This window comes from Bicyclus anynana, chromosome 4 (assembly GCF_947172395.1).
Source record: "Bicyclus anynana chromosome 4, ilBicAnyn1.1, whole genome shotgun sequence".
Classification (NCBI taxonomy): Eukaryota; Metazoa; Arthropoda; class Insecta; order Lepidoptera; family Nymphalidae; genus Bicyclus; species Bicyclus anynana.
The window spans coordinates 6,273,654-6,301,535 of record NC_069086.1 but is presented as its reverse complement, the minus strand read 5'-3'; the positions used below and the strand labels follow the sequence as shown (position 1 = coordinate 6,301,535).

The 27,882-nt window shown below is 37.1% G+C and overlaps 1 protein-coding gene across 1 annotated transcript; it reads left to right on the top strand.

Annotated features, from left to right (window-relative positions):
- Window positions 1–75: 75 nt before the first annotated feature.
- Window positions 76–27,824, top strand: LOC128199930 (inter-alpha-trypsin inhibitor heavy chain H3-like). The gene is made up of 24 exons (XM_052891579.1): window positions 76–198; window positions 2,075–2,265; window positions 3,473–3,583; window positions 3,862–4,115; window positions 6,517–6,620; window positions 7,114–7,197; window positions 7,657–7,857; window positions 8,379–8,520; window positions 8,870–8,971; window positions 9,181–9,324; window positions 9,443–9,609; window positions 10,677–10,823; window positions 11,121–11,297; window positions 12,016–12,109; window positions 12,511–12,606; window positions 14,316–14,345; window positions 16,233–16,271; window positions 17,388–17,531; window positions 18,899–18,934; window positions 20,698–20,739; window positions 21,914–21,955; window positions 22,607–22,845; window positions 23,643–23,806; window positions 24,551–27,824. Exons 1-24 carry the CDS (start codon window positions 76–78, stop codon window positions 24,597–24,599), a joined length of 2,922 nt encoding a protein of 973 aa, XP_052747539.1. The 3' UTR covers window positions 24,600–27,824.
- The last annotated feature ends 58 nt before the right edge of the window (window positions 27,825–27,882 follow it).

The following is a 27,882-nucleotide window of genomic DNA, read 5'->3' as shown; positions in this document are numbered from 1 at the left end:
TAATAGAAATTTCTGTATATTATAAAAAATTGTTGGAGTTTTTTTACATATAAATTTATTTTTCAGAGGTCCACAATGGAACGCCTTGGGCTGGTGGCAGTGCTGTGCGTCAGCGTGCTAGCGGCGAGCGCGCACTCGGCGCTGCTTCCGACTCTACATGAGCTGGTGGTCGCTGGTGACCATCCGATAGTGCGAAGGGTGAATAGTTTTTTACAACATACGTACTATGACAGACAGTCTGTTCGGGAGAGCTATGCCTTATTAGTGGGTTGCGTATAGTGTTGCGACGTTAAATCGTCACAGCGACGCGACATCTCAACGCGGCGACTTGTTTCATTATTGAGGCTGACTGGGTGCGTGCGACGTCATTTGTTTTTTGTTATTATTTACAAGTTAGCCCTTGACTACAATCTCACCTGATGGTAAATGATGATGCAGTCTAAGATGGAAGCGGGCTAACTTGTTAGGAGGAGGATGAAAATCCACACCCCTTTTCGGTTTCTACACGACATCGTATCGGAACGCTAAATCGCTTGGCGGTACCGAAGCCTCCCACCAGCCAGACCTGGATCAATTAAGAAAATCTCAATCTCAGGACCTCCGTTTTGTAAATCCACCGCGCATACCACTGCGCCACGGAGGCCGTCAAAATCATGCATCATTGCAACCGAGGTGCGGCATAAAATGCGTTGATCCATTGCGCGGACGCAACGCAACGCAGTAATGAGGCATCCATCGTAATGGATATAGTGAGACATCAGTGCAACTACATGGCATCGAGTTTTTTCTTCATAGTGTATATCACACAATGAAGAAAAAACTCGAGTCATAACGTAGGTAGGTTTTTTTAAGTTGGTCGACAATAATTCTTTAAATGGAAATTGCTACTTAGTTATAACTACTTGTTATAATTTTCATTATATATCCTATATAATGAAAGTGAATATAAATAACCATTTAGCTGAAACAGACACTTAAATCTAACAAAAAGTAGCACTTAAAATCTTAAAATTTCACAAACTGAACCCTTAATCGAAAAATAATGTTCGCAAACCCCTCATATCTTTAAAGATATATCCAATAAAACCCCACACCATGAGATAAACGAGTAAAAAAAAATCAACCCACTGTACATGTAATTTTTTTTTTATGAGTGTGAAAAAAATATTTTCCTAGATTTTATTTTACGACTTTGTTCATATGTTTAAAGTAATATGCTAAATTACAGCTTTCTAGTAGAAATAAATAGTCTTTGCGCTAAACCGCGAACAGACGGGTGGATGGACAGACAGACGGACATGGCGAAATTATAAGGGTTCCTTGTGGACTACGAAACCTGAAGAATGACATAATCGTGTTCAATTTGATAATTCCGTGCTAACATCATTTTAAGTTCCCCAATATAACTACTATCGCAATGTGGTACTTGTATGACTGGCAGTCCGTTTGTTTACGTATTTTATATAAAATAAACAAAAGTATATGAGTTTAAATACGCGACACAAGATAACGCGTGACCTAAGGTGCTCTAATGACATAATATCTCGTCAAAACGATAATATTGTCGACCAATAGCGACGAACCGGAAATATTGCTCTCTTTCGTTGTATTAAGACGAGAGACAGAGTAAGCAAAATTTCCAGGTGGTGCCGGTGGTAGACTGTCTTATTTCCTTTATAAATACATACATTATGCGACCAAAAGCAATGCAATATCGCTCTCTTTCGTCCCCTCGCAAGAGAGTGTAACTGTTCCTCAAACATTGTAGGTAGGTATCCCTATAATCCAAATTAAAAAAAAATTAAAAGATTAAAAAAAAACTCATTTTTATACTTATTTTAAACTTATTTCTACGAGTAGATATAAAAACAAAAAATCCGACTTATCATTAGCATTGTTAGTCTTAACAACCCTTCCACATCGAAGGCAGAGGTCATATCCACTGGGCTATCAGGTCTCATATATTTTTGTAATGACCTTTCATTTGATACCCATATTGTTAGGTTAAATAAAACTAATTTTCCTCTCTCTATTCTTTAACTTATTTCACTTTAATTTCTATTTTATTTCACAGAGTGTAGAATCCGTAACCGATGAACCGTATCAGCCAATTAAAAAGACAGAGATGCGCGTGCGCTCCGAAGTGGCGCTGCGCTACGCGCGCACGTCAGTGATCACGCACGTCGCGAACCCCGACTCGCGGCCGCAGGAGGCCACCTTCCGCATGCTGCTGCCCGACACCGCCTTCATCAGTGGATTCACTATGTATGTATATAATAACAGAGATGCGCGTGCGCTCCGAAGTGGCGCTGCGCTACGCGCGCACGTCAGTGATCACGCACGTCGCGAACCCCGACTCGCGGCCGCAGGAGGCCACCTTCCGCATGCTGCTGCCCGACACCGCCTTCATCAGTGGATTCACTATGTATGTATATAATAACAGAGATGCGCGTGCGCTCCGAAGTGGCGCTGCGCTACGCGCGCACGTCAGTGATCACGCACGTCGCGAACCCCGACTCGCGGCCGCAGGAGGCCACCTTCCGCATGCTGCTGCCCGACACCGCCTTCATCAGTGGTTTCACTATGTATGTATATAATAACAGAGATGCGTGTGCGCTCCGAAGTGGCGCTGCGCTACGCGCGCACGTCAGTGCACGTCGCGAACCCCGACTCGCGGCCGCAGGAGGCCACCTTCCGCATGCTGCTGCCCGACACCGCCTTCATCAGTGGATTCACTATGTATGTATATAATAACAGAGATGGGCGTGCGCTCCGAAGTGGCGCTGCGCTACGCGCGCACGTCAGTGATCACGCACGTCGCGAACCCCGACTCGCGGCCGCAGGAGGCCACCTTCCGCATGCTGCTGCCCGACACCGCCTTCATCAGTGGATTCACTATGTATGTATATAATAACAGAGATGCGCGTGCGCTCCGAAGTGGCGCTGCGCTACGCGCGCACGTCAGTGATCACGCACGTCGCGAACCCCGACTCGCGGCCGCAGGAGGCCACCTTCCGCATGCTGCTGCCCGACACCGCCTTCATCAGTGGATTCACTATGTATGTATATAATAACAGAGATGCGCGTGCGCTCCGAAGTGGCGCTGCGCTACGCGCGCACGTCAGTGATCACGCACGTCGCGAACCCCGACTCGCGGCCGCAGGAGGCCACCTTCCGCATGCTGCTGCCCGACACCGCCTTCATCAGTGGATTCACTATGTATGTATATAATAACAGAGATGCGCGTGCGCTCCGAAGTGGCGCTGCGCTACGCGCGCACGTCAATGATCACGCACGTAGTCCAAGAGCCGGCATTGGAAATATATAAATCTTATGCCGGATCTCATACTAGTAGGTGTATAAGTAAATAAACATATACATTATATTCAATTTGGTTAGTTATTTTCAAAAAACATGAAGGCAACATCACTTTCATTTAATTTTAGTTCGTGCTTGTTTGTTGTGATTTTAGGACGATTGGAGAGAAATCATACAAAGCGTACGTGAAAGGCAAACAGGAAGCTAAAGAAATTTATACTCAAGCAGTCTCACAGGGCAGTGCAGCCGCTCACGTTGCTACTAAGTAAGTAAAATGCAATTTTTACCATAACTATTAACAAATTATTTTAACCAAGGTGAAGCAATTTAATTGAATATTATACGATTTAGATGCACAGTGCACACACATACAATTTAAAGTTTACCAACATTACTACCATTTATTTACCAGCTCTAGTAATATTTGTATTAACATAACTTTCCAAATACGGATAATGAACGACTCAATGCTCCTATCCCGGAGCATTTTTTGAAGGCGGACTTCGCTATTTATTGAACTGCCTCTTATTACTAAATTCACAGAGCTCGCGACTCCAACCACTTCATTGTATCAGTCAACGTGGAAGGCAACACTACCGCCATTTTCGAGTTGCGTTACGAAGACTTTTTAGTGAGCCGCAACGGACTGTACAGTCACGTCATCAACTTACACCCCGGCGCTCTGGTACCGGTCATGGAGGTTGTCGTGCATATCAAAGAATCACAAAAAATCGCTAAACTTAATATCCCTGAGCTGAGGACCGGTAACGAAATTGATGCGACGAAAAATAATGCACGTAAGTTAAATGATTTATTACTGTTTTTCTGTCGCATAATTAAATAATACATGTCATCATCATCATCATCATCATCATCATCATCATCATTAACAGCCCAAGGACGTCCACTGCTGGACATAGCCCTCTTGCATGGACTTCCAAACAAAACGGTCTTGAGCCACCAGAGCTCCCTGCAACTCACTTGATGTCCTCAGTCCACCTAGTGGTGGATCGAACAACGCTGCGCTTTCCGGTGCGGGGTCACCGATCGCAGCACCTTGGAACCCTAACGCCCGTCGGCTCGTTTTTAACCGACTTCCAAAAAGGAGGAGGTTCTACGTTCGGCTGTATGTATGTTTTTTTTTTATGTATGTCCAGCGATAATTCTGTCAATTATGGAGTGATTTTGAAAATTCTTTTTTTGTTTTGTAGGGTTTACTTCCAGGGTGGTCCCATTTTTTTCATGTCAGGATCTGATGATGGCATCCTGGAGAAATTGAGGGGAACTTTCGAAAGTTGTAGAGACGGCTAGTACGTTTGTTAGTGTTTCCATAAAGTATTTTAAACCACTACAACTTTATGAAGGTTTGGAGTTGGTCTGATGATAGAGCCGAAACACAGACGATGGAACTCGTCAAGGATTTACAGCAGTCACCTTTTGTTTGGGCTTGATTAATTTGTATTGATGAGTACTTTCCACCTATATGGGTTGTGACTGTATTAAGGGTCTGGTGATGAAGACGAGGGACAGTGAAAAGAACTCCTCGACGGTTCACAGTAGCTACCTTGTGTTTGGACTTGATAAATTTGTATTGATGAGAACTTTCCACCTAGATGGATTGTGACTGTATTAAGGGTCTGATGATGAAGACGAGGGACAGTGAAGAGAACTCCTCGACGGTTCACAGTAGCTACCTTGTGTTTGGACTTCATAAATTTGTATTGATGAGAACTTTCCACCTAGATTGATTGCGACTGTATTAAGGGTCTGGTGATGAAGACGAAGCACAGTGAAGAGAACTCCTCGACGGTTCACAGTAGCTACCTTGTGTTCGGACTTGATAATTTTATATTGATAAGAACTTTCCACTTAGATAGGTTGTGGACTGTACACACGCAGTGGGAATGCTAACACTAAAAATAAAAAAATAAAAATTTTAATAAAAAAAATTCAACCGACTTCCAACTCAAAAAATAACTTTAACTAAAAAGCAAAAAATAACATGCTACCTATGTGCTACCTTCTGATCAGTTTGAAGGCGGTGCCAAGCCAGTGTCGTGTTTTAATTAAAGCTGTTTCTGGGATAACCACAGAAATTTTGTAGTTTAAACGTATTTAATTAAAATATTACTGGCTTGGCACCGCCATCAAACTGATCAGAAGGTAGCACATAGGTAGGATGTTATTTTTTGCTTTTTAGTTATAGTTATTTTTTGAGTTGGAAGTCGGTTGATTTTTTTTTATTAAAATTTTTTTAATGGTCTAAGATCTGACATTAGGAATATATACCCTCATTCGTTAGTGATAAGAAATAAATGATAGATAATATTCACAGTAACCAGAGACTGAATTTGTTGTGGGCTCTTCTCGGACTAAGGCGCCTTTGAAACCCGTAACTTTAGTTTTAAATATTCGTCTTTACTTACCACCATTAAATCATGACTTAATAAGATTTCAAAAGTGCTTTTAAAGAAGCCTAATTGAAATAAATGAATTTTGACATTTGTCAAAAGGTTGCGTGGTTAAATTTCGGCTATACTGAAAAGAAATCTGAACTGAAAATCATGAACTAGATTAAAGGCAAATACAGTTGAATTAAGTATAGAATTTCTCTATTCTTTCTTCTGATTCTTTAAAGATTTTCTTTTGACATATTAGACTGATGAGGGTATATAAATAACATCACTTAACTGTTCATATCTGGCAATACCACAGTTGCAGTGTGAATACAGGCAACCACACTGTTTACTTTTACTTTTTATTACTTTTTACTTTTACGCTTACTTTTTCAATTATTTTGAGTATATTCTATTAACTAGTGTAAGATTTCTTTACTTAACCAACAAGGGAATCAATGTGAATATTTTTAATTTTTTATTTCTTACCCGAATAAATAACAGATGAGAGTGTATATTTCTTATGCCCGATCTCGTACTAGAAACTTATTAATTTTAAATGATCGAGTTTTAAATATGTTATATTAAAACATTGCTACCTTTATTCTGGCTAAGTTCGAGATAAAGAGATTCAATTATTTTTGAGTTAAAGAGGGCCGATTTTTTTTAATAGTTACCTAATGGAGGAGGGCTTGAAGAGAAGGGAACAAAGATTTTTTCAAATTGGTTGGTTGGTTTTCGATTTATCGAAGTTCGACAAAAAGAAGTTGTACTATATTTTAATATTATATTTTTTTTTTAGAAAATCCGATGGCTGTTATTCAAAATGGTACCGACGACAATGAAGTGACTGTTACTTTTACTCCTGACCTAAAAGAACAGAGACGACTTGCTAAATTATACTTGGTATGTAATCAATAATCACTTTTATGCGGGATCTTCAGTTTTAACTGCGCTGAGTGTGCAGTTTTTCTAATCGAAATAAAAATAAAAATAAAACAATATTTGAAAAAACTGTACAGTTAAAATTGAACCGTTCTCAGTTCTGCCTAGAGACGGACGATTTAACTAAACAATTCCATTAATTATTTTTTCCAATTATTTAGACTGTACAGGTTAAAAAAAAATATTAAATACATCATTTTAGATTTAGTTTTGTATGCAATCCTTAAATTTTATTAATTGATATCCATATATTTCGGACCCTAATTCCATATACTTACTACACGAAATTAATATTGTTTAGATTACATTTGATATGAGTCAAGTACCGTATTCTTTATAGTTTCAAAATGTCTAAAGTCAGTCAGTTCGCCCTTGGCAGATGTCATCACATTTCCAGCTGTAAAAATTGCTTTGTATATACGAGTAAAATCTAATTCTGCTTTAACATTACCAGGACAAGAGCAGCGGAGACGGTACGGCGCTTGGACAGTTTGTGGTGGAGTATGACGTAGAACGGTCCAACAATGGTGAAATATTGGTAATCATCCTTATTATGTTTCATTAACTCTACAAAAGGTTTTAATTAAATATGGGCCCATTATTAAAATATTAAATAACAGATATACTTGCTCTAATAAATTATTATTGATTAACCGAACTTACCTTTAAGTGAAGGTCACTTCATAGGAAGATAAATTTTACCAAGTAGTTTCCTTTAACTTACAAGCAACAACGCACATTTCAGAGATCTATTTTCTTTGAACTGGATATCAACAAACGAAATATTCTTGCACTATGCTATCCCTACTATGCTAGCCCCACTATGTCACCTGTAGTTTATTGAGTAAAATATAAAACATCGGTAAAGTCTTCAAAATTACGCCTTACCTAGCTAAAATCAAAAACTTTGTAATTTTAATATTTTTTACCTTACCCGAAACATACATTTTAGTTACTCTAGTTCTTAGAATTATGACTGAATAGGTTGTATGTACAGGTAAACGATGGCTACTTCGTGCACTTCCTCGCCCCGACCTCCCTCCCGCCATTGAGCAAACACGTAGTGTTTGTGCTCGACACCTCGTGGTCTATGTACGGACGCAAAATAGATCAACTCCGTAAAGCCATGGACACCATACTCTCAGAACTACATCCGTACGACTACTTCAACATTGTGGAATTCAACTCCGATGTCAAGGTAAGGATTCATTAGCTGTGTGTGATGATCCCGACATAGGTCAAATTGCATGAGATGGAACGAATTATGCATCACTCCTAGGTTCTGAAAACTCCAACGTCGAAGTTATGATAGTTTATCAGTTATTTGCTTATTATAAAATTGTTCTATTCAGTAACGAGCAATCGAAGGATTTTAAGAAGCAAAGGATTCAAAAGTAAATCCGGAGCGCTGAATATGGAATAACCGCAAAATAGAGACATTCACGATCAACCCGTGAAAATAAAGGCAAATTATTATTGATTATTGTTTAAGGTATATTGTTAATTTAAGTAGTAACCTTGAGAAAATTTGGAGATAAATTTACGTTGCTTTGCAAAGTCGACTTCAGTGTTGTCCTTTGTATTTTGTATTGGTATATACGGTTTAGGTAGGTAGGTAGGTATAAAGGGTTTATGTAACACTAACTCTTTATCTTTTTTGCTGTTTTGCCTCTTTGTTTATAATATGCCTATGCCTTAGATATATTGGTTTGTTTTTAGATGTATGAACTTAAGGATGGTGATAACAACAAGCATATCTCAATTTATTACAATGAAAACTCGGTGGTACCGCCAACGATTGCTTCGCCAACAAATATAGCTAAGGCGAGAGCTATTGTTTCTGGTTTAAGTATTGATGGTGGTATGTATTTTTTGGTAATAGGTATTTCCGGCTTTGGTTTCTATGAAATCATAGGAGTTTGTTTACTCTCTGCTATGTACAAATTCTTATATGAATAAAGTAAAATAAAGAAGTAAAATAGTAAAATGTTTATTGACCTCGATAATAGAGGTTTTTTTACAAACTAGAAACTCGCTAATATCTCTCCCTATCATTAAAAAGTAAGTTTCTAGATTAAAAATCGAGTAATAACAGTTCATAAACTTTTCCTTTTACGTGTATATTTCATTCACTTCTCAGTCAAATATTGTATCTCCTTGTACGGTGTTTAGTAAAAGTATTTCGTAATTCAATTTGAAAATTTTCGCAGCAACTAATATCAACAGCGCCTTGGAGGCAGCCTTAACTCTAGTCAAGAAGGGGGTTCATTTAAACACAGATGATAACGAAAATGACATTGAAAAAAGAAAATGTAAGTAACTCGTACGACCCGTTCTAACGACGGCAACGTCAAAAAACGATCCATTGGGTTTTCAACATTTTTTATATTATACATGCACCTAGTAATGCGTTTATCATCTATACGTAATGAATTAGTGCTGAATTCGTGATTCCATCCAAAAGAAGTGTGTTTAATATTTCCACGTAAAAATGATGTTGTTTCTATTCTTCTTCTTTTAGTGATGGAAAAGTTGGAGCCGATCATCATATTTTTGACGGACGGCGAGCCGGTAGTTGGAGTGACTAACACTGACCGAATTATCGAACTTGTAACCGAGAAAAATACCGGCGATATGAAAGCGGCGCTATATTCGCTTGCTTTTGGTGAGTTTTACTTTATAATTGTAAACATACAAATGTTTAGTCGCAGCGGTGTCTTGTACGCAAAGCAATGGTGGAGATGCAATTATTGTTTCTCTAAATTACTATGTACATTGTACAGGTGATGGCGCTGACCGCGACTTCTTGCGCAAGCTCTCTCTCCGCAACGACGGCTTCATGCGGCACATCTACGAAGCGGCGGATGCAGCACTGCAGCTGCAAGACTTTTACCGACAGGTGTCCTCGCCGCTCCTTGCCAACGTTAAGTTCACCTACCCTGCTAATCAGGTACCTGTTACATCAATATAACTTCAAACTATACCAGTACATAATACATCACGCCTCATTCCCGTAGAGGTAGGCACAGACCACGTTCTTTCATCTTTAGTTCAGGATCCCCTTGACCTGGTCTAGGATGTCCTGAAGTGGGTCCTAAAACCTCAAATAGAAATACAGGAAGCCAAAGCTTTCCAACATTTCCAATTACCCTTTCGCCTTATAAATCCCGTGTGTTAATATTTTTACAATAAACCTCTTTACGTTTCGGAACAATTTAGCTTTCTTATTTTAGCTACTGCGTCTCATTTTACATAACAATGTTCTTATATAGTACTATACATTTTTAACTCCGAACCATCTAAATATGACTTTATTGATAGAAAGAGATTTTGCTGGTAATCCAGTCGCTCCTACTTCTACGGCTTACTGGCTAACTACATAGCCATTTTTAGTTAGTTCATTCGTTAGGTCATAATATTTATTCACTTCTATACTATGGTCCTATAGAATATTAGTCTCCCACGGCACAGTAAGCTCTACAAATACTATTCGCTTAGTTTGTTTGGACAAAAGGAAAATGTCTGGTCTAGATCTCGAAATAGCCGCTGGGATTTAATAATGTTTCTCATACGTATCCATTAATAAAGTCCAATCAGGTGCAGAACCTAGGATTGAGTAAGGCATACTAGATGATTTTGTTATTGAACCTGCTTTGACGAAGGTAATTTGTCTTTTATTTGTAGTCAATCCTTGTTTAAGTTCTAGCTACTGAATGTCTTATAGCTTCACGTATAATTTGAAGTACTCTATTATGACGATGTGAGTAAAGACCCATATCCAGGAGCACGTTGCATCCAACCAACAAGTGCCTTGCTGTTCCTATTTATTGCCTCACCGCAAGTATAGCAAAATTGATCAGTGGCTTGTAAATCTATAATCCGTAATTAAATACAAATTGTTTAACTTTATCACTTTTACTCCATCTATAAAAATATAACAATCTGTCATTCCTACTTAATTATATTTTCGTGTTGCTTACATTAACATTTTTTTTTTTATTGATGAAATGTTTTCAGATAAAAGAAGGGTCAGTAAGTCGGAATGAGTTCCGCACTATCAACAAGGGCTCGGAAGTGGTGGTGGTAGGACAGATCGCGGATGACGTCACCGAGATGACGCCACAAATCGTCGGATTTTCTGGCAATGAAGAAGAGCTGGGCTGGGTGAGTGAAGCTAAACGAGCTTTTTGGGCAAAAAAACTATGATTTTTGATCATATATCTGTTGATCGAAGGGTTTTTGCTACATGACCGTTGAAAGGCCTATATATAAAACAGTTTACTCTACATACCACATGTCGGTAATCTCATGAGCAATGTCGAGAAGTATTTTGATATGTTTTTTTTTTCATCTTCAACTTTAACCAGATTATCGTCATGTGGAAAAGTTATATCAACAATCATTGTACGGCGAACTGACCGATCGACTAGCAATTACTAACTTCTGATAATATTATTACAGACACGGTATGAAGTAGTTTCAACAGTGGCCGTCAATCACACCAAAGATGAGCACTTACCGCTAGAACGCCTGTGGGCCTACGTCACCATCAGACAGATGCTGGACAAACGCGACGCGGGCGATCACAGCACAGGCGAGAACAGCCCTGAGAAGAAGGCTCTGGATATAGCTCTTAAGGTACCTAAGTTAAAATTTCAATAACAACAATTATGGCAGGATATTGCGGATTGAAAATTGTATGCACCAATAAGTATACCAAAAATTAAATTCGCCTGTTGGTAAAGCAGCAGAAAACCATATCTGACACTTTTGAAGTGAAACTTCTTTACGCACGTATCGGCGCAAATGAACCATTACATTTTAAACATTACAGTCACGAGCCGAGATAGTACGAAGTGTTCTGTGAGTTAAGTGGAGAGTAGTAAGAGGCCAAGTGCTGGCTATAAAGGCGACTAGCTCATTCTTGTCGTGACGTTCGATCCGTCCACACCTTTTATAGGCGGGGAGAATGACTTGATTGGAGAAGGGGAGTGTTAACTAGTTTTAAAAGACGTCTTTAAACCTCAACGGTTACAAGTCCGGGACTTCACTCAAGGTTATTCTCTGCCGCTCGAAGGTAACATTCTTAGTGGGGATTGTTAGACAGGATAGGTTCCTCATTCAATAATTGTTAGTTCCTCATTCAATAATTGTTGATTTGCTCTTTTAATCCTGATGTCAACCCATTTTCTGACACACGCTAGACATGGGAAGGAAGTAAAAATGCGTTACGAAAATTATAATCGGGCAGGGAGAACGGACGTTGAGAAATAGAGCTAAAAAAGTTATACTTCAGTAGAAAGCACACTCATTTTTATATAATATTTTTAGCCCTAAACCCTGGTTTTTGTTTCAGTATTCGTTCGTAACGCCTCTGACGTCACTCGTAGTGGTCAAGCCAAATGAAACCAACGCAGTTGATGTGGAATCTGCAGACAAGCTGCCCACTGGTAAGTTCAAAACTGGGAATGGTACTTTGCTAATCTCTCATACTTTTATAATCTCTGGAACAATCAGGAGTGGTTGTTCCAGAGGTTTGACTCCTGGCTGACTTAAAGTGATCCGTTAAAGGACGGCAGGGAAAACATGAGCTGGACTGGAAGGAACGTTTCAGAAAAGAAGTCCTGGGTTTGAATCCTTGGTCGGAATATTAGATAGTGAGTAGTAGATAGTGAAAGACCGACGACTTAACGTGCTACGTTAAGTTGTCGGTCCGGGTGATTATTATTAACATCTGATAGTGATCATTATCATCCTAAGCCGCCCAAGAATTGGAGCAGCTAAAATAGGCATAAAGTGAATAAGTAAGAAGTTGGACGATAACACTAACAATAAGTCTTGTAATTTCTAGCTAGTCCAGCCAGATATACACCGTTGTCTGCGCCAGTGAAAGTGTCACCACCAGCGCAACCTGCGGCATCGTGGGTTCCACACTCCCTGTTTTCTGGTAAATAAACTCTAAACTTAAACTCAAAATTTCCTTTGACAATTTTTTTTTTTTTTTATTCTTTAATAGTTAGCCCTTGACTACAATCTCACCTGATGGTAAGTGATCATGCAGTCTAAGATGGAAGCGGGCCAACTTGGTAGGAGGAGGATGAAAATCCACACCCCATTTCGGTTTCTACTCGGCGTCGTACCGGAACGCTAAATCGCTTGGCGGTACGACTTTGGATGGTAACTAGCCACGGCCGAAGCCTCCCACCAGCCAGACCTGTACCAATTAAGAAAATCTCAATCTGCCGAGCCGGGGATCGAACCCATGACCTCCGTTTTGTAAATCCACCGCGCATACCACTGCGCCACGGAGGCCGTCAAAGCCTCTTCTTTCTTTCTTTTTTTAGTTTAAAGAAAGAAACAAAATTGTTTTTCTTTTCCCGAAAACTTAAATACTATATAAAATGTAAGAAAGTTATTTTAAATATCTGTTATTACATCACACGTATTCCGAGGCCTCCTACTTCGTCTGTCATAATATTTTGACAGACGAAGCATTATCTAGCATAATTAAATTATAATAGCTATTCCGAAATGAGTATTTCATTATATAGGCTATACGAGTGCTATTATTTTCCATAATTCTTTACCAAATAACAATGTTCAAAGAACATGTGCTCTAAAATTAATATTTTCGGGGTAAATAACATTTCTTTTTTTATTTTATTGAGAAAGAATACAATAAGGAACTTAAGCTAACTTATCCTAATAACTATACAAATCATGCCCACGTGGAATGGTGGCAAGAATACTCGCTGCAGATAGATAGATTTTGCAGATAGATGAAGATTGTTTAAAAAACTAGCTGACGCCGCGCGGTTTCACCCGCGTGGTTCCCGATCCCGTGGTGATACAGGAATAATATTTAACTTATAGCCTTTCTCGATAAATGGGGTATTTAACACTAAAAGAATTTTTCGAATCGGACCAGTAATTCCTGAAATTAGCTCGTTCAAACATACAAACAAACAAAGAAATTCTTCAGCTTTGTAATCACATTAATATTATAAATGGGAAAGTTTGTGTGTGTGTCAGTGTGTATATATGTTTGTTCCTCCATTAAGTAGCGGCCACTGTAGCGATTTGGTTGAAATTTGGAATGAAAATAGATTTTAATCTGGACTAACATGTTCTTATACTTTTCCTACCGGAAATAATTCATGGTATCCGCGGGATTTGTGAAAAATTGAATTCCACGCGGACGAAGTCGCGGACGTCCGCTAGTATTAGTATAAATATCACACTTTGTCACATAAGTTATACTTAGTTACTAGCGAACGCCCGCGTCTTTGTTCGCGTGGAATTCAGTTTTACAGAATTTCAGAAATCACGCGGGAACCTTGGATTTTCCTCCGGGATAAAAAGTACTATGGGACTATGCGTTAATCCAGAGTAAATCTATTTTCATTCCAAATTTCAGCCAAACTTTTAATTAATTAGTGTGATGGATGGGATGTAGGTTTCAAGAAAACCTAATAAGCATTCCTATAAACTTACAACAACTGAGCAACATTAATTTATTAAAAAAATCGCATTACGAAAAAGTTAAGAAGAAAAGTTACAAATAAGATAAACAAAATCATTAGTTGTTACAATTTTTTTTTAATCCACTTCAAAAAGGGGGAGGTTCTCAAGTTGATTGCTATGTTTTTTTTATAGGACGACTCAGTGCATTGAGCAATAATATGGGTAAGTTCATTATTTTTTTTTTTTATTAAATAACATCATCAGTTTAAAATGGTACCAAACAACGACTTGACCACGACGACGACGATTATACCTACGGTACAAACTTATACGATGTTATTTTTCACTTTTTAGTATTTTTGTGATATACAGGGTGCTCGGGAGTATCTTCCATAACTTCAAGGTGTTGACGAATCCACTTATAGGAGACACGAACTGCATATAACTAAAAATTAATATAATTATTTATATTTTTCAACTAATATTTTTTAAATAAAAAAGAAAAACTTTTTATGTTTTCATACAAAGTAATTCAAATGATTCCGACTATCTATGTAACACACGCCTTTTTTATCCTTGCATATCAAAATACGTCAAACTTGGCTACGGGGTAGTTTAAGATCTAATTTACAAAAGAAATATTATTTACCCCGAAAATATTAATTTCTAAAATTACACATGTTTCTTGAAAATTTTCTAATTAATTTTCAGTAAAGAATATAATCCCAGAGTTATGGAAAATACTCCCGAGCAAACTGTATATCAAGTTTATCAAATTTGTTTTTTCGAAAATGATTTTTAATGCATCCTAGAATAACTTCATTGTCCAAAAGTATTCACATGAAAGGATTTCAAAACCTTCTACTAGTTCCAACATCGTTTTATGATAATGTTCATGGAGAAAATTGAGGACAATTCTGGTGTCGCAAACACCAATGAAAAAGTCACCTAGAGCCTTCTACGTGGATCTATCTCACCTGATTCCCTACCTATACTACACACCACGTTATAACTGTATTCATATGAAAATTATGAGCAGTGTCTACGTGTACACTTAAAACACAACATACTTACTTATTTTATAATTTTATTATTTATCTGTTGTCGCGTGGAGCAAGCAGTGTCAATATAAATTATTATTATCTGGTCGCGTGGAGCGAGCAGTGTACATATGAATCATTAGCTGTTGTCGCGTGTAGCAAGCAAGTCAATATGAAATAAACTTATAAATATTCTCTTTCTCAACATTCATAGCAAGTTTAGTGTTGTCACACTTAAAGTTCAGCCTTATCTAAGGGAACTAAACATTTTAATTTTAGATACTAAAGTTAAGCCTTGTTTAAGGTAACTAACTATTTGACAAAAAACAAAGTTGCTAGATCCAAACAAAACATTGCTTAACGGTGGAAGTGCCTAGCTTCAGAAAAAAACAAAAATACGTTTCATTGATATTTCTATAACTTATTTTTATTGAAAAGACTTTTCGACGATAACTGCAATATACTGTACTCGTACTTAAAGACACAAAAATAATAATCAACCAAAGGGTTATTTGCTAACTAACCGAGCAAGGCTTCTTCCTCATTAGTGCGTTGTGTTACGTTGCGTTGTCATAGCGTCGACGCGCGACGCTGCGTCGCTTCCCATACATTTTATATGACATTCCATGTTAAGGCGTTTCTTCATCTCACACGTCGTTTCATCGGATCGACGAAGATAGACGAAGCTGGGGGAAAGAGTGATGCGCTGCGCTGTCGGAACTTATTTGCGACTAGTCGACGCCCCGTGATTTACTCGCGTAGTTCCCGTTGTTGTGAGAATACGGGCATAAATTATAGCCTATGAAACTCACAAATGACGTGGCTCACAAATCGGTTCATTTTAATTCAACAAACTTTAACTCTTTATTATATTAGTATAGATATAGGTGACGGACAATATTGTACTTGTTCCGATCCATTGTTGGCAAACAATGCGACGACGCGACGCAACGCACTAATCAGGTATCCGTCTTATTAGAGAGACATCTATCTTTTAAGGGGGCTTTTTGTTAGTGTCACGTTTCGACACTGTATTTATATTGTATTGATAGATGATTTTTTTTTTTAGGTAACGGACAATCCAACCGCAATTCCGTAAGCTTATTTGGTAAGTTTAGCAATACCTAAAATCTACAACTATATATCTGTTCCATCGCTCTCGATATTAAAAAAAAATATTTATTTTTCATAATTCTAGTAGGTACAGAGCTCCATAAAGGATGGAATTTTAATATTTTCGAATAATATACACAATACGAAAGTGAATTCGCTAGTAAAGCTATTTAATTCATGAATGAATTAGCGATTCTTTTTATTAGGAAATGAAAAAATTTCAGTAATCTCTATCTAATATAATCTAATTGGGTAAAACGTTGATTTTATCGCAAATTATTACATAAATGGAAAAAATATATTGGTAGGTTGCTTGATAACCTCTGCCTCCGATGCCGGAGGGCATGGGTTCGAATCCTCCAAATTTTCACTTGTGTTCATTTTAATAATTTAATTTTAAGAAAAACCCGTGTTAATAAATAATTTAATTTTAAGAAAAGTTGTGGGTGCATTTTAAGAAATTGAATATCACTTGTCTCGAACGGTGAAGGAAAACATCGTGAGGAAACCGGCATACCAGAGAATTTTCCTAATTCTCTGCGTGTGTGTAGCCTGCCAATCCGCATTGGGCCAGCGTGGTGGACTATTTGGCCTAACCCCTCTCATTCTGACTGGAGACTCGAGCTTAACAGTGTGCCGAATATGAGTTGAGAATATACCTTTTATATACCGTTTGTAGTATAAAATCGATCGATAAAACAAACTGAATGAAATTCTTGTGATTTCTTTAGGTAACTCGATGTCCTATGATAGTGATCGTATCTCTGGTGGTAAGTGGTCACTTTCGTATAGTATTTGTTAAAAAAAATATTTAAAATTAAATTTTCCATCCAACAAAATCTATTCGAAAAAGAAGTTCTGTGAAAGTTAAATTTAAGAATACATATCAAATTATAAAATCAATACATATAATTAAAAGAATTTCAAAGTAACTGTGTTTTCAAGTGTTGAATTTATATTTACATGAAAACCAAATTATTTTTTTTTTTAATTTTTGTCTGTCCGTTTTTCGCTAATTGCTTTATGAATGCTGTAATAGGATGTGTTAACACATAGCTTAAACTTATGCATTGTCAGGTATGAAAATATGTAATGGTTTGGATTTTAACAGGTGGAGACTACGGTGGAGGCTATGGTGGAGGCTATGGTGGAGGCTATGGTGGCGGCTATGGTGGAGGCTATGGTGGAAGCTCCAGTAGTGGTTACGGAGGTTTTGGGTCTTCGAGATTTGGGGGATTTGGATACCCTTCGAACAGTAAGGAAGTTATTATTTGTAACACTTTAAATATTACAAAAGAAGCTTTCGGAATATACCTAATAGGACCGGACACTTTCCAAACAAATCTATACTAATATTATAAAGCTGAAGTGTTTGTTTGTTTTTTTGATTGAACGCGCTAATCTTCCGTAAATTAAACTACTGATCCGATTTGAAAAATTCTTTCAATGTTAGATAGCCCATTTATCGAGGAAAGCTATAGGCTATATATTATTCCGTATTCCTAAGGGAACGGGAACCACGCGGATAAAACCGCGCGGCGGTAGCTAGTTAAACATAAACTACTTGTAGTGCCTACCATGCCGGGAGACTAACATTCCAAATGACCACCGTATAAAAGTATTATGAACGAATTAACAAGAATTTTGAAATGCTATGTGGTTAGTTTGTTTCCCGCAGAGGTGGGTGCGGTGCGGTAGAGGATTACCAACAGAATCTCTCTAGAACTTGGCCTTACTAGAACTGTAGCAAGTTCTATATTAAACCGGGTATCCAAAGCTGCTCTAGTAGGATCTTACAGGCTAGGCAGGGAAAACAACACGAGTGGCGAAGGGGAGTGTTATTCGATTGTCTATTATAATCATCATCATATCAGCCGATGGACGTCCACTGCAGGACATAGGCCTTTTGTAGGGACTTCCAAACATCACGATACTGAGCCACCCGCATCCAGCGAATCACTGCGGCTCGCTTGATGTCTTCAGTCCACCTGTTGAGGGATCGACCAACACTGCGCTTTCTAGTGCGGGGTAGCCTTTCCAGCACTTTGGGACCCCAACCTCCATCGGCTCTTCGAACTTTGTTTGTATGTTTGTTTGTTTGTTTGGTTGTAATGAATAGGCTCAAAAACTACTGGACCGATTTTAAAAAATCTTTCACCATTCGAAAGCTACATTATTTACAAGTAACATAGGCTAAATTTTATTTTGAAAATAAATAGGGTTCCGTAAGATATTTGGGTTTTTCGGACATAAGGTGTAAAAAATCAACCAGAAAAGGGGTAGATAGGAGTAGGGTAGAGGTAGGGGTAGGCTAGGGGTAGGCTAGGGGTTGGCTAGGGGTTGGCTAGGGGTAGGGTAGGGGTAGGATAGGGGTAGTTGAAAGTTTACATCGAGTTTCACGCGGATGAAGTCGCGGGCGTCGGCTAGTCTTGTATACAAGTAATAGGTACACTGATTTTTAATTTTTTTATTATAAAGTTCTTTTTGTCTCGGAAAAATCCATGACACCTTCGGGTATTATGTGTATTAAGTAGCGGGCGTGCAATCTAGTTCAATACAAAATTACTAACTGAAAAATTAGTTTCCTAGATTTTTGTTATAATGATGAATTTATTTTCACAGATGGATGGAGACCTAGTGCACATATCAATAACATAGGTATATATATTTTTTTTATTCTTTACAAGTTAGCCCTTGACTACAATCTCACCTGATGGTAAGTAATGATGCAATCTAAGATGGAAGCGGGCTAACTTGTTAGGAGGAGGATGAGAATCCACACCCCTTTCGGTTTCTACACGATATCTTATACAAATCGCTTGGCAGTACGTCTTTGTCGGTAGGGTGGTACTAACTAGCCACGGCCGAGGGCTCCCACCAGCCAGACCTGGATCAATCGGCCGGGGATCGAACCCAGGACCCCCGTCTTACAAATCCACCGCGCATACCACTGCGCCACAGAGTTATTCTAGTTCTAGTTTTATTACGGTTTTGATATCAATAGGCACCGAAAGATCTGAATTATAGTTGAAATTAAATTTTGTTATACATTGCTTAACTTGAAAGCCGTAATCATTTCAATGGTTTAAACAACGAGCACGCAAATACAAAGCTATTTACTAAACAGAAATTAGAACAAGGTACGCAAAATTTTCAGATAATTCACTTGTTTTTTGTACTCAACCTTAGACATTAATGGTCTAAGTACTCAACAGTGAACTTTTGTTATCGAATTAATACAAAATAACAATGATATTGCTAAAATATAACAATGATATTAAATATAAGTGTTAAAATAATCCCGTAAAAACATAAAAGTGGAAATGAAAGCCAAAAATATGGGAAATTTGTGTCGTTATCGACTTTGCCAATAAAAAAATATATCTAAATGGGTGCCGAATTCTATAGATAATACTGAAAATTCTTCTAAAACATTGTTGTAGCAACAACAATCTTTGATAATAATATATTACTCGTAGCATAATGGGTAGGTATATAATTAAAAATGTAGCATGTTACTGACTGTCGTTCGTTTGAATTTGACTTAGGTTCGAGTTCACCGACATTCGTTTAAACATAATCAACCGTTCAAATAAGTTAAACGCCGTTAAGTCCAAATGTTGTGTTCACCAAAGCCCATATGCCGGTTAAGGACGTAAATCGGGCGTTTATCTTAACCGAGCGTGCATACCCCGGTTAAGACGTCTTTGACAGATATAAATGCAGGTTATGTTTTTGTAACACTCGCAAGTTTCGCGAAGGTTGCTCTCTCAATTACCACAATGCAAAGGACCCGTATAATTATAAAAGATTTTATTTTTCATTTTCTCTCATAAATAAATCACTTCCTTCCTAGCTTTGAGGTTTTATACCACGGGATGCTACCAGCTTCGACTTCCAAACAAAAAAAATATAACAAAATGCCAAATAATTGTCAATTTGACATGGTACATAATAATTCGGTGTTGCCAATACGTATTTTTCTAAATCCCTACAAACCGAAGCGGAAACTCCCCAAATTGGGGAAAGAACATATCTCAATTCCCCAAAATATCCCCTCCATTTGGATAATTCCTCGCAAGTTGGCAATGCTGTTATAGATAATAAATACATTGTTCATAAACCGTTCACTCGTCGTTCTCTATCGCTTGGTTTACAAACCAGAGTCAAAAAGCGTCTGGTGAACAGGAAAAAAACTCCCCTTGTTCAAACTACGTTTAAAATTTGACGGGCTGGTTTTGTAAACGCCGTTGAAAAATGAAATTCGGTGAACTCGCGTCTTAAACGCTGTCGCGTATCTAGTACATTGCGAGTACAGTTAGTGACAGCTAAAAATAATTAAATTATACTTTCTTCGTTACTTGGTGCTTTGATAAAGTAACTTTTTTTGTGATGTTAATGACATTTTTTTTTCTTTTAAGGTAATGGTGGTTTCCGCCACAATTTTATAAACTTGAACAACGGTAAGTGTAGTTATAAATTTTATTTTCTCCGTAATATTGCAAAATATATGGTTTAGATATTTACTATATTAGTTACTAAATCGTATGACTGGATGTTGAATGAAAGTTAGCACACAACATGCCTAGTTTTTAACTTGAATTTAAACTAATATTATAAAGCTGTAGAATTTATTTGTTTGGTTAAATCGGTGTGTCGTGTCATTTTGTGTTGGTTATAGGCTACGGATAATAGGAGCGGAACATTAGTGAAATATATTATGAAAACTTGGAAAACATTTCCATATAAGAGTTTCCGTTTCGGGCCCTGCATAACGGATATATAAATTACACGAAAATCATGAATGACGCAATTATTCCTCTTTAAAAGTTCTAAAATAATATTTTAACCGAATATGTCGCCGTTCCCGGAGAATAAAGTTCGTAGCTCATTAGACCCACCCGGGACCCGACCCGCACCGCCTCGTCGCTAGGCGTCCACTTGTCGTCAACAGATCGACCACGGGTGGACGCCGCGTTGTCCAACTGTGAACCTCGCGTGGTCAACGAATTTCCGAGAGTCGACAGGTGGACGCCGCGTTATCAACTCGCGATTCACGCGAGGCAAGCATGTCAACAGCGAGCTATCATCCGAGTGATCCACTCGCGGTCGGCGCGAGAACACCTCGCGAGCGAGTACGATGAACGATACGTAAGGTGATGATACGGAGTTGATGTAATGAGCGCATGCCCATACAAATCCATACGAAGAATACTAACCACTCGAGGTGAGGCGGTGCGGGTTGGGTCCAGGGTGTGTCTAATGAGCTACGACCTTAGAATGGTAACTGCCAATACAAGTGTTTTAGTATTATTTCATTTTTGGAATCTGTGGATCTCATTTTTATGTTATAGATACTTTTTGTCTCGGTAAAATGCATGCGGCAAAGATAAGGCTTAGGTTTATATTAAACTTACAAGCTTTTGTAAGTTGAAAGTTTAGTGTGGTTTGAGTAAAACAACTACAAGTATCAACTTGTATATGTTATGTATGTGGAAAACCATCAACATAATGTACATAGAACCTATAAAGAAAGCCTAAATGCTAATCCATGAAAATATAAACATAGTCGCTAAAAATTCCACAACAATCAAATTATTAAAGTATATTTTAATTATGTCTGTACTATTTTTTTAGATGACTACAACTGGGGTTCATCATATGTACCTAATTATCATGGTACGTACATTTTATATTTGCTACAAAAATTATGTCACACAAAATAATCATCTCACACATAACAGAGATCGTACTCGTTTTCTTTGATATCATTAAATCTCATTAAATCATCGTAACAAATGACGAATTTGATTTATAATTAGATTTCGAATCTAATTTAGAACCACCAGTCTCAATGATTTTTGTTTTAAGTACAGTCAAACCCAATCACTCAAAGACTGTCAACCCACGTCTAAGCAACGTATGGGGTCCACGCTTCTGATCCTTTAGATAGAAAAAAAAAAGAGAGTGACTTGGCCCTTTTGTAGGTTAAAATATGCTAAAAATGATGATGATGAGATTATGATCTGACAATTTTTATTACAATCTAATGGTGCATACATAAAATAAAAAATATCAATCCATGCTATCCATACTATTATCATAACGTAAGTCTGTATTTCTGTTACCTTTTCACGGCTAAGTTGAACCGATTTGGATGAGGTTCGATAAAGAGATTAATTATTATTGTACCATGGAGCAAAACATTAGCAAATTGTTATTCCGGAAAAATAGTAGAAAGCCATACTCAGAACTGAGGTTGATGGCGTTTGTGTAGGTAACCTAGTAACTAAACATAACTAAACTTGGTGTTTAATTTTTTTTTATTAGTTTCATCAGACATCAAACCTTTTCCACCCGCTTCTACTACCACTTCTACCACCACCACCACCACTACCACCACTACCACGACCACTACAACACCAGCGCCAACTACAGTTCCAAGCAAGAACTATCACCTGGAAGGCTTTGAGTGGACGTCGTCTCTACTGAACGCCAGCGTGGATGCTCTTACTGTGCTCGGAGGAAATGGCGAACAAGTCTTCCTGAAGCTCACCACTGATATCAACGTGAGTATAGTTTTAACCCGGTGTGAATGAGGTGGAATAAAGTTACTGTGAGGTGGGTATGGCATACCCAAATATATTTTATATATTTTAATAACTGCAATTATTTTAGAATAATACTTATCACTGTAACATTAGGAAAATTAGGTAATGCACAAATTAACATTATTTTTTAATCATAACTTATTGTCCAAATATTTGACTGGTGTAGTTTACTTTTCTGCCGACGTAACTGTCACAATGCTGACGTTATTATCACTTTAAATCAATCCCCGTACCACCTCCTCCAGCTACTGAACCAACCGAGTTCCAGGAATTGTACCAGTTCCGAAATATTTAGTGTCTTACAAACACTATGATATACTCGACTGGGTATGATATACTCGACCTCATTCACTGCGGGTTAAATTGATAATTTTTAAGTCCCGAAGAGAAAAAGAGATATTTTGTGGGTTCGACGTGTCTGTCAGTGGTACGTAGCCATATGGAAAGTCGATTCTCTCTCTACAAACACTAACGCTTTGAAAACTAATAAAATGTAAGGAAATGACAGATGCGATTGATAACTTAAAATCACGTGGCCTGTCGATAACGATCCCATACATTTTTATTTTCGAAGCGTTTGCGCTTAAACAGAGAACTGTCTTGCCACATGGCTACAAGCCATCGTATCTATGACATCAAACCATAGTTTCTAAACAAATTGTTTACGCGGATGTTATTAATTTATCGACATTTTCATTATTCATGAAATTGTATTTTAAAAATTCGGCTATTAAGTGAATATTTTGTTTGAACAGCCTCCAGTAGCAGTGAGCGGAGACGTCGCGTGCTCGAACAGCACGTACGCAGTCGACACGAGCGACGAGACGGGCAGCGTGTGCGTCTACGTCACGCGGTGCTACGCCGCGCGCAGCATTACTGCCGACGACTATCAGAACAGCTACTGCGTTGTTAACGACAGGTAAATCTATCTTAATGTATTATTAAGCATTTAGTAAGGTAATACTCTATTCTAGTATTATAAAGCTCAAGAGTTTGTTTGTTTGAACGCGCTAATCTCAGGAACCACTGGTCCTATTCTAAAAATTCTTTTAAGTTTTAGCCCATGCCCATTTATCGAGGAAGACTATAGGCTATATATTATCCCCATATTCCTACGGGAATGGGAAATATGCGGTTGAAACCGCGCTGCGTCAGCTAGTAAATTATAAAGAGAAAGAAGAAAAGAAAAAGAAAGAAAATAAGTTTATTCACTTTTTAGTGTCACAAACAGTACATCCTATCATAGATATTATATGACTGTCTGTGACACCAAACAGAAAGGGTTTACAGCTCAGCATTAACCGTTCATCGCCGAAAAGCAATGCCCAGCGCTGATTTTCAGTTGAGACCCGGGTAAAGTCACAGTCAGTTATAATTACAAACTAAACAACTAATGAAAATACTTTTAATACAGAAAAGAATAAGAGTAAAATTTGTGGTTTCAGGAGTAATCTCGGGATCTACTGATGGAAACTGATTTTATAATTCTTTTACCGATAGAATGCCACGTTATTTGTGAATGTATATATATAAAAATACTCAAACTCAAAGAGGCAGCTTTGTTTTATTGAAACGCGTGTGATTGTAGAGGCTTTGTTCAAGTCCGAAATTACACGTAGGTACAATCTACAGTAATAAGAATATAATTTCTTTATTTTTTCAGGTATGCTGGTGTATGCTGTCCAAGAGATAAGGTTGAAATAGATATTTAAATTACTATGGATTAAATTAATTGTTTATTGTATCGTATTTATGAAATGTATTATTATTTATTTTTATATATTGTATGTTAATTTCAAAATAAAATTGCAATCTTACTTTCGTTATTATTTATTTAAATCTACCTTTTCTTAAGTAGTTTTTTTTTTCAAGTGCAACCTAAACAACACTTTATTATGATGTCACTTGATGATGGTGTGTTCAATAAAAATAGGTTTGGTTATCCGCATATATGTCTAAATAACTCAATATAATATTTGTCGCTCGATGCAGACGGCTTAGGAAGTGGTGTTTAGTAGTGTCTACAAAAGGCCTGTGTATGACGTGACAGGTAGCAGCGTCACTGATTGTATTATTTTGTAGTAGAGGAATCACCTTGAGCAGGTCCCATGACTTGTGACCTTAGGAGTAGGTTAAAAGGATCATTTCAGAATGCATCAACATGCCCGACATGTTCTCTATGCCCACACTAAATAGTTTATAATAAACAATAATTACATCACAAAACATTATTGCACAAAACCACTAACGTGACTGACAGCGTGACGGTGTCTACGCTGTCTAACCAATAACTGAGCTCAAGTTATCAAATACTCTATTATTTATAACAACACTGATACTTCCCCTCCACAATATTCATAACAAGTTAATGTTATCGAGGAACTTGTAACATTTCCTGCGGTGTACGTCCATTGGATGATGATAATGATCAGATTTATAATATTATACAAAAATATAAAACTATTGATACGTGTGTTATCGCCGCGTTGCAACGACTTGCGGTACGGACGGCTTCAGTGTGCTCGTGGCGTTCGAGCCGTCCACATGTTGTGTAATTATTTAAGGGTTATTTGGGATAGGCGGGGAGAGTGACTTGAATGGAAAAGGTTTGTTAACAGTCAAAGGTACCTTTAACCCTACACACAACGTTCACAAGTGCGTGACTTCACTCAAGGTCATTCTCTGCAGGTCTAGGGTCTTATTTTGGTTACAGTTTCATTTGTTGAATTGTTAATAATGTTGTGAATCATAACCTTTGTTCGACATTAGTTTTCTTATTTTTGTAATCACTTTTGAGTGCGCTAAAACGTGGATAAGATTACAGCAGTTATTTATGTTGTAAACAAAAACTAGTTTCTTTATCTGACGTTCTTATACTTCTTTACTCATAGACAGTTTTTAAAATTATGCTGGTTTCAGTAGACCCCTGCTACCTTTTACATTTCCCTTAACTTTACATGAAAATGTGAAAAGGAAAAGACAACGGACACCAAAGTATGAAAACCTTTGACTATGATTCTAAGATGAAAATTATACCCAGGCCGTACAGATATAAAATGTAGTGGAATAGACAGAATAAGGAATCTAGTTTACGAAAGTAAAGGGGTGTTATTGCGGGCATTGACATATTTTTGTTATATATTTAATTTATTGTGCTGTAAGTGGATGTCCAAAAAGTAAAGTTGCTCAACCAAAAAAATTATTCCATGCAACTTGTACTATTCTCACAATATAAGGAACCATTTTCATCCAATCAACATCTAAGCGGTAGGGGTATTTACTGATTAGTAGCGATGTTTAATCAACATATTAGTGTATTTTTCTACATTTTATATTATTTTTGGAACGAAGTTCTATCGTGCAGCTTACAGTAGAGTGCACTATCAGAAATCGTCAAGTAACGAAAAAACGTCAAACATATTTGCTTGAATATAAATAAGAGATATAAAGAAATTGGTTATCTGTCTAGAATTCGGTTAACGAATAATTTTATGTGATAGTGTCCTAAGAAAACATTGATAAACAAATCGGTTGCCTGTAAAGTCGGTTTACTACGATAGTTGAACGTGATAAAGTCTTATGAAAATACGGATGGAATGGTTGCATTTTTTAAAAGAAAATTTTAATTTTATTTGTTTGATAGATACGATAGAATGAAAGACACACACATACTTAAATGTATGCCAACAATGACAATAAAGTTCATTAAAATATATATTTTGTTTTAATTGATAAAGGTCCTATTCCAACCACTTGTACTTTTATAATTAGATATTATTATTTATAAACCTACTTTTTTGTACCAAGTGTGGTTACTCTTACCACACTTGGTACAAAAATCAAAATTTTACAGAACAAAAAGTTGCTCGAGAACTCCGGTTACTATATAAAAGAAGATTATCCACCTACAGTTCTGGAGAAAAGAAAAGAATTACAAGAAAAGGCTAAAGAAGAGAGAGCGAAAGGAAACAGAGTATATATAAAGTACGATAAATTAATTATACTTCAACAGAACGACAAACGCGAACAACCAAAATCACGCAATAAACGTAATCTATCAACTACACCCCCGAGTAGGCAAATCAAACCTAACACAAGAAAAAAGAGGGAAACGAATTTTGTACACTTGGAAAAGAAAAATACCCTACAATCTTACTGGACTCCCAAACAATCTCCAAATGATACAAACAACGACCTTTTCTTTTCTCCAGAGCCAAACAGCAGCGTTCACACTACAACTAAGGAAAATATCAATTAATGGGAACCCACTCCCTCCTCCAACACGGTTGGTCACCGGGGAGGAGTACGACCAAAACCCTCCAGCTATACAAAAAATAAAGAAAAAAAAATAATACAAAAAAAAAAAAAATAAAAAAATAAAAAAAAAATAAAATAAAATAAATAAATAAATAAACAAAACTCGTCTTGAGTATTATATGTTATAATTAAGGTTGCCACCATGTGAAAGAAGTAGTATGTCATCTCAATATATACTTAAGCTATTGTAAATGTGAAAAAAGCATATTTGGCCCTAAATAATAATTATATACCTATTTTATTTCATCTGAGTGTAAACATAATTTTCTTTATTTAGGAAATAATCAACAATAAAGTCAAATTTAACGAATCAACTTATAATATTATCTACGTATGGATGGCTAACCTACATAACTAACAAATTATTTTTCAACATAGAAAAGAATGAATAAAATGTATCAGCTGGAGGAGGCCTATACCCAGTGAGGGATTCTTAACATAATTATTAAGTACTATACTAACATACGTAACAATTATAACCTTCTAACACTTATTTAAGAACAAACAATTGTAAAAAAAAAAATGTACACGCAATATTGTTAAATATTAATAAACTAACACACTAACACAAATAGTATAGGATAAATAAACTTAAAATAACTATGTATATTTATTGTTAAGAAGTAATAAAGGCTTTGATTGATTGATTGATTTATAAACCACTCGTACTTTTATAAT

Coding starts and splice junctions, on each gene's coding strand:
- LOC128199930 (XM_052891579.1), top strand. CDS start 76: ATGGAACGCCTTGGGCTGGTGGCAGTGCTGTGCGTCAGCGTGCTAGCG. Junction 3,584..3,861: donor GCCGCTCACGTTGCTACTAA/GTAAGTAAAATG, acceptor CTAAATTCACAG/AGCTCGCGACTCCAACCACT. Junction 12,110..12,510: donor TGCAGACAAGCTGCCCACTG/GTAAGTTCAAAA, acceptor TGTAATTTCTAG/CTAGTCCAGCCAGATATACA.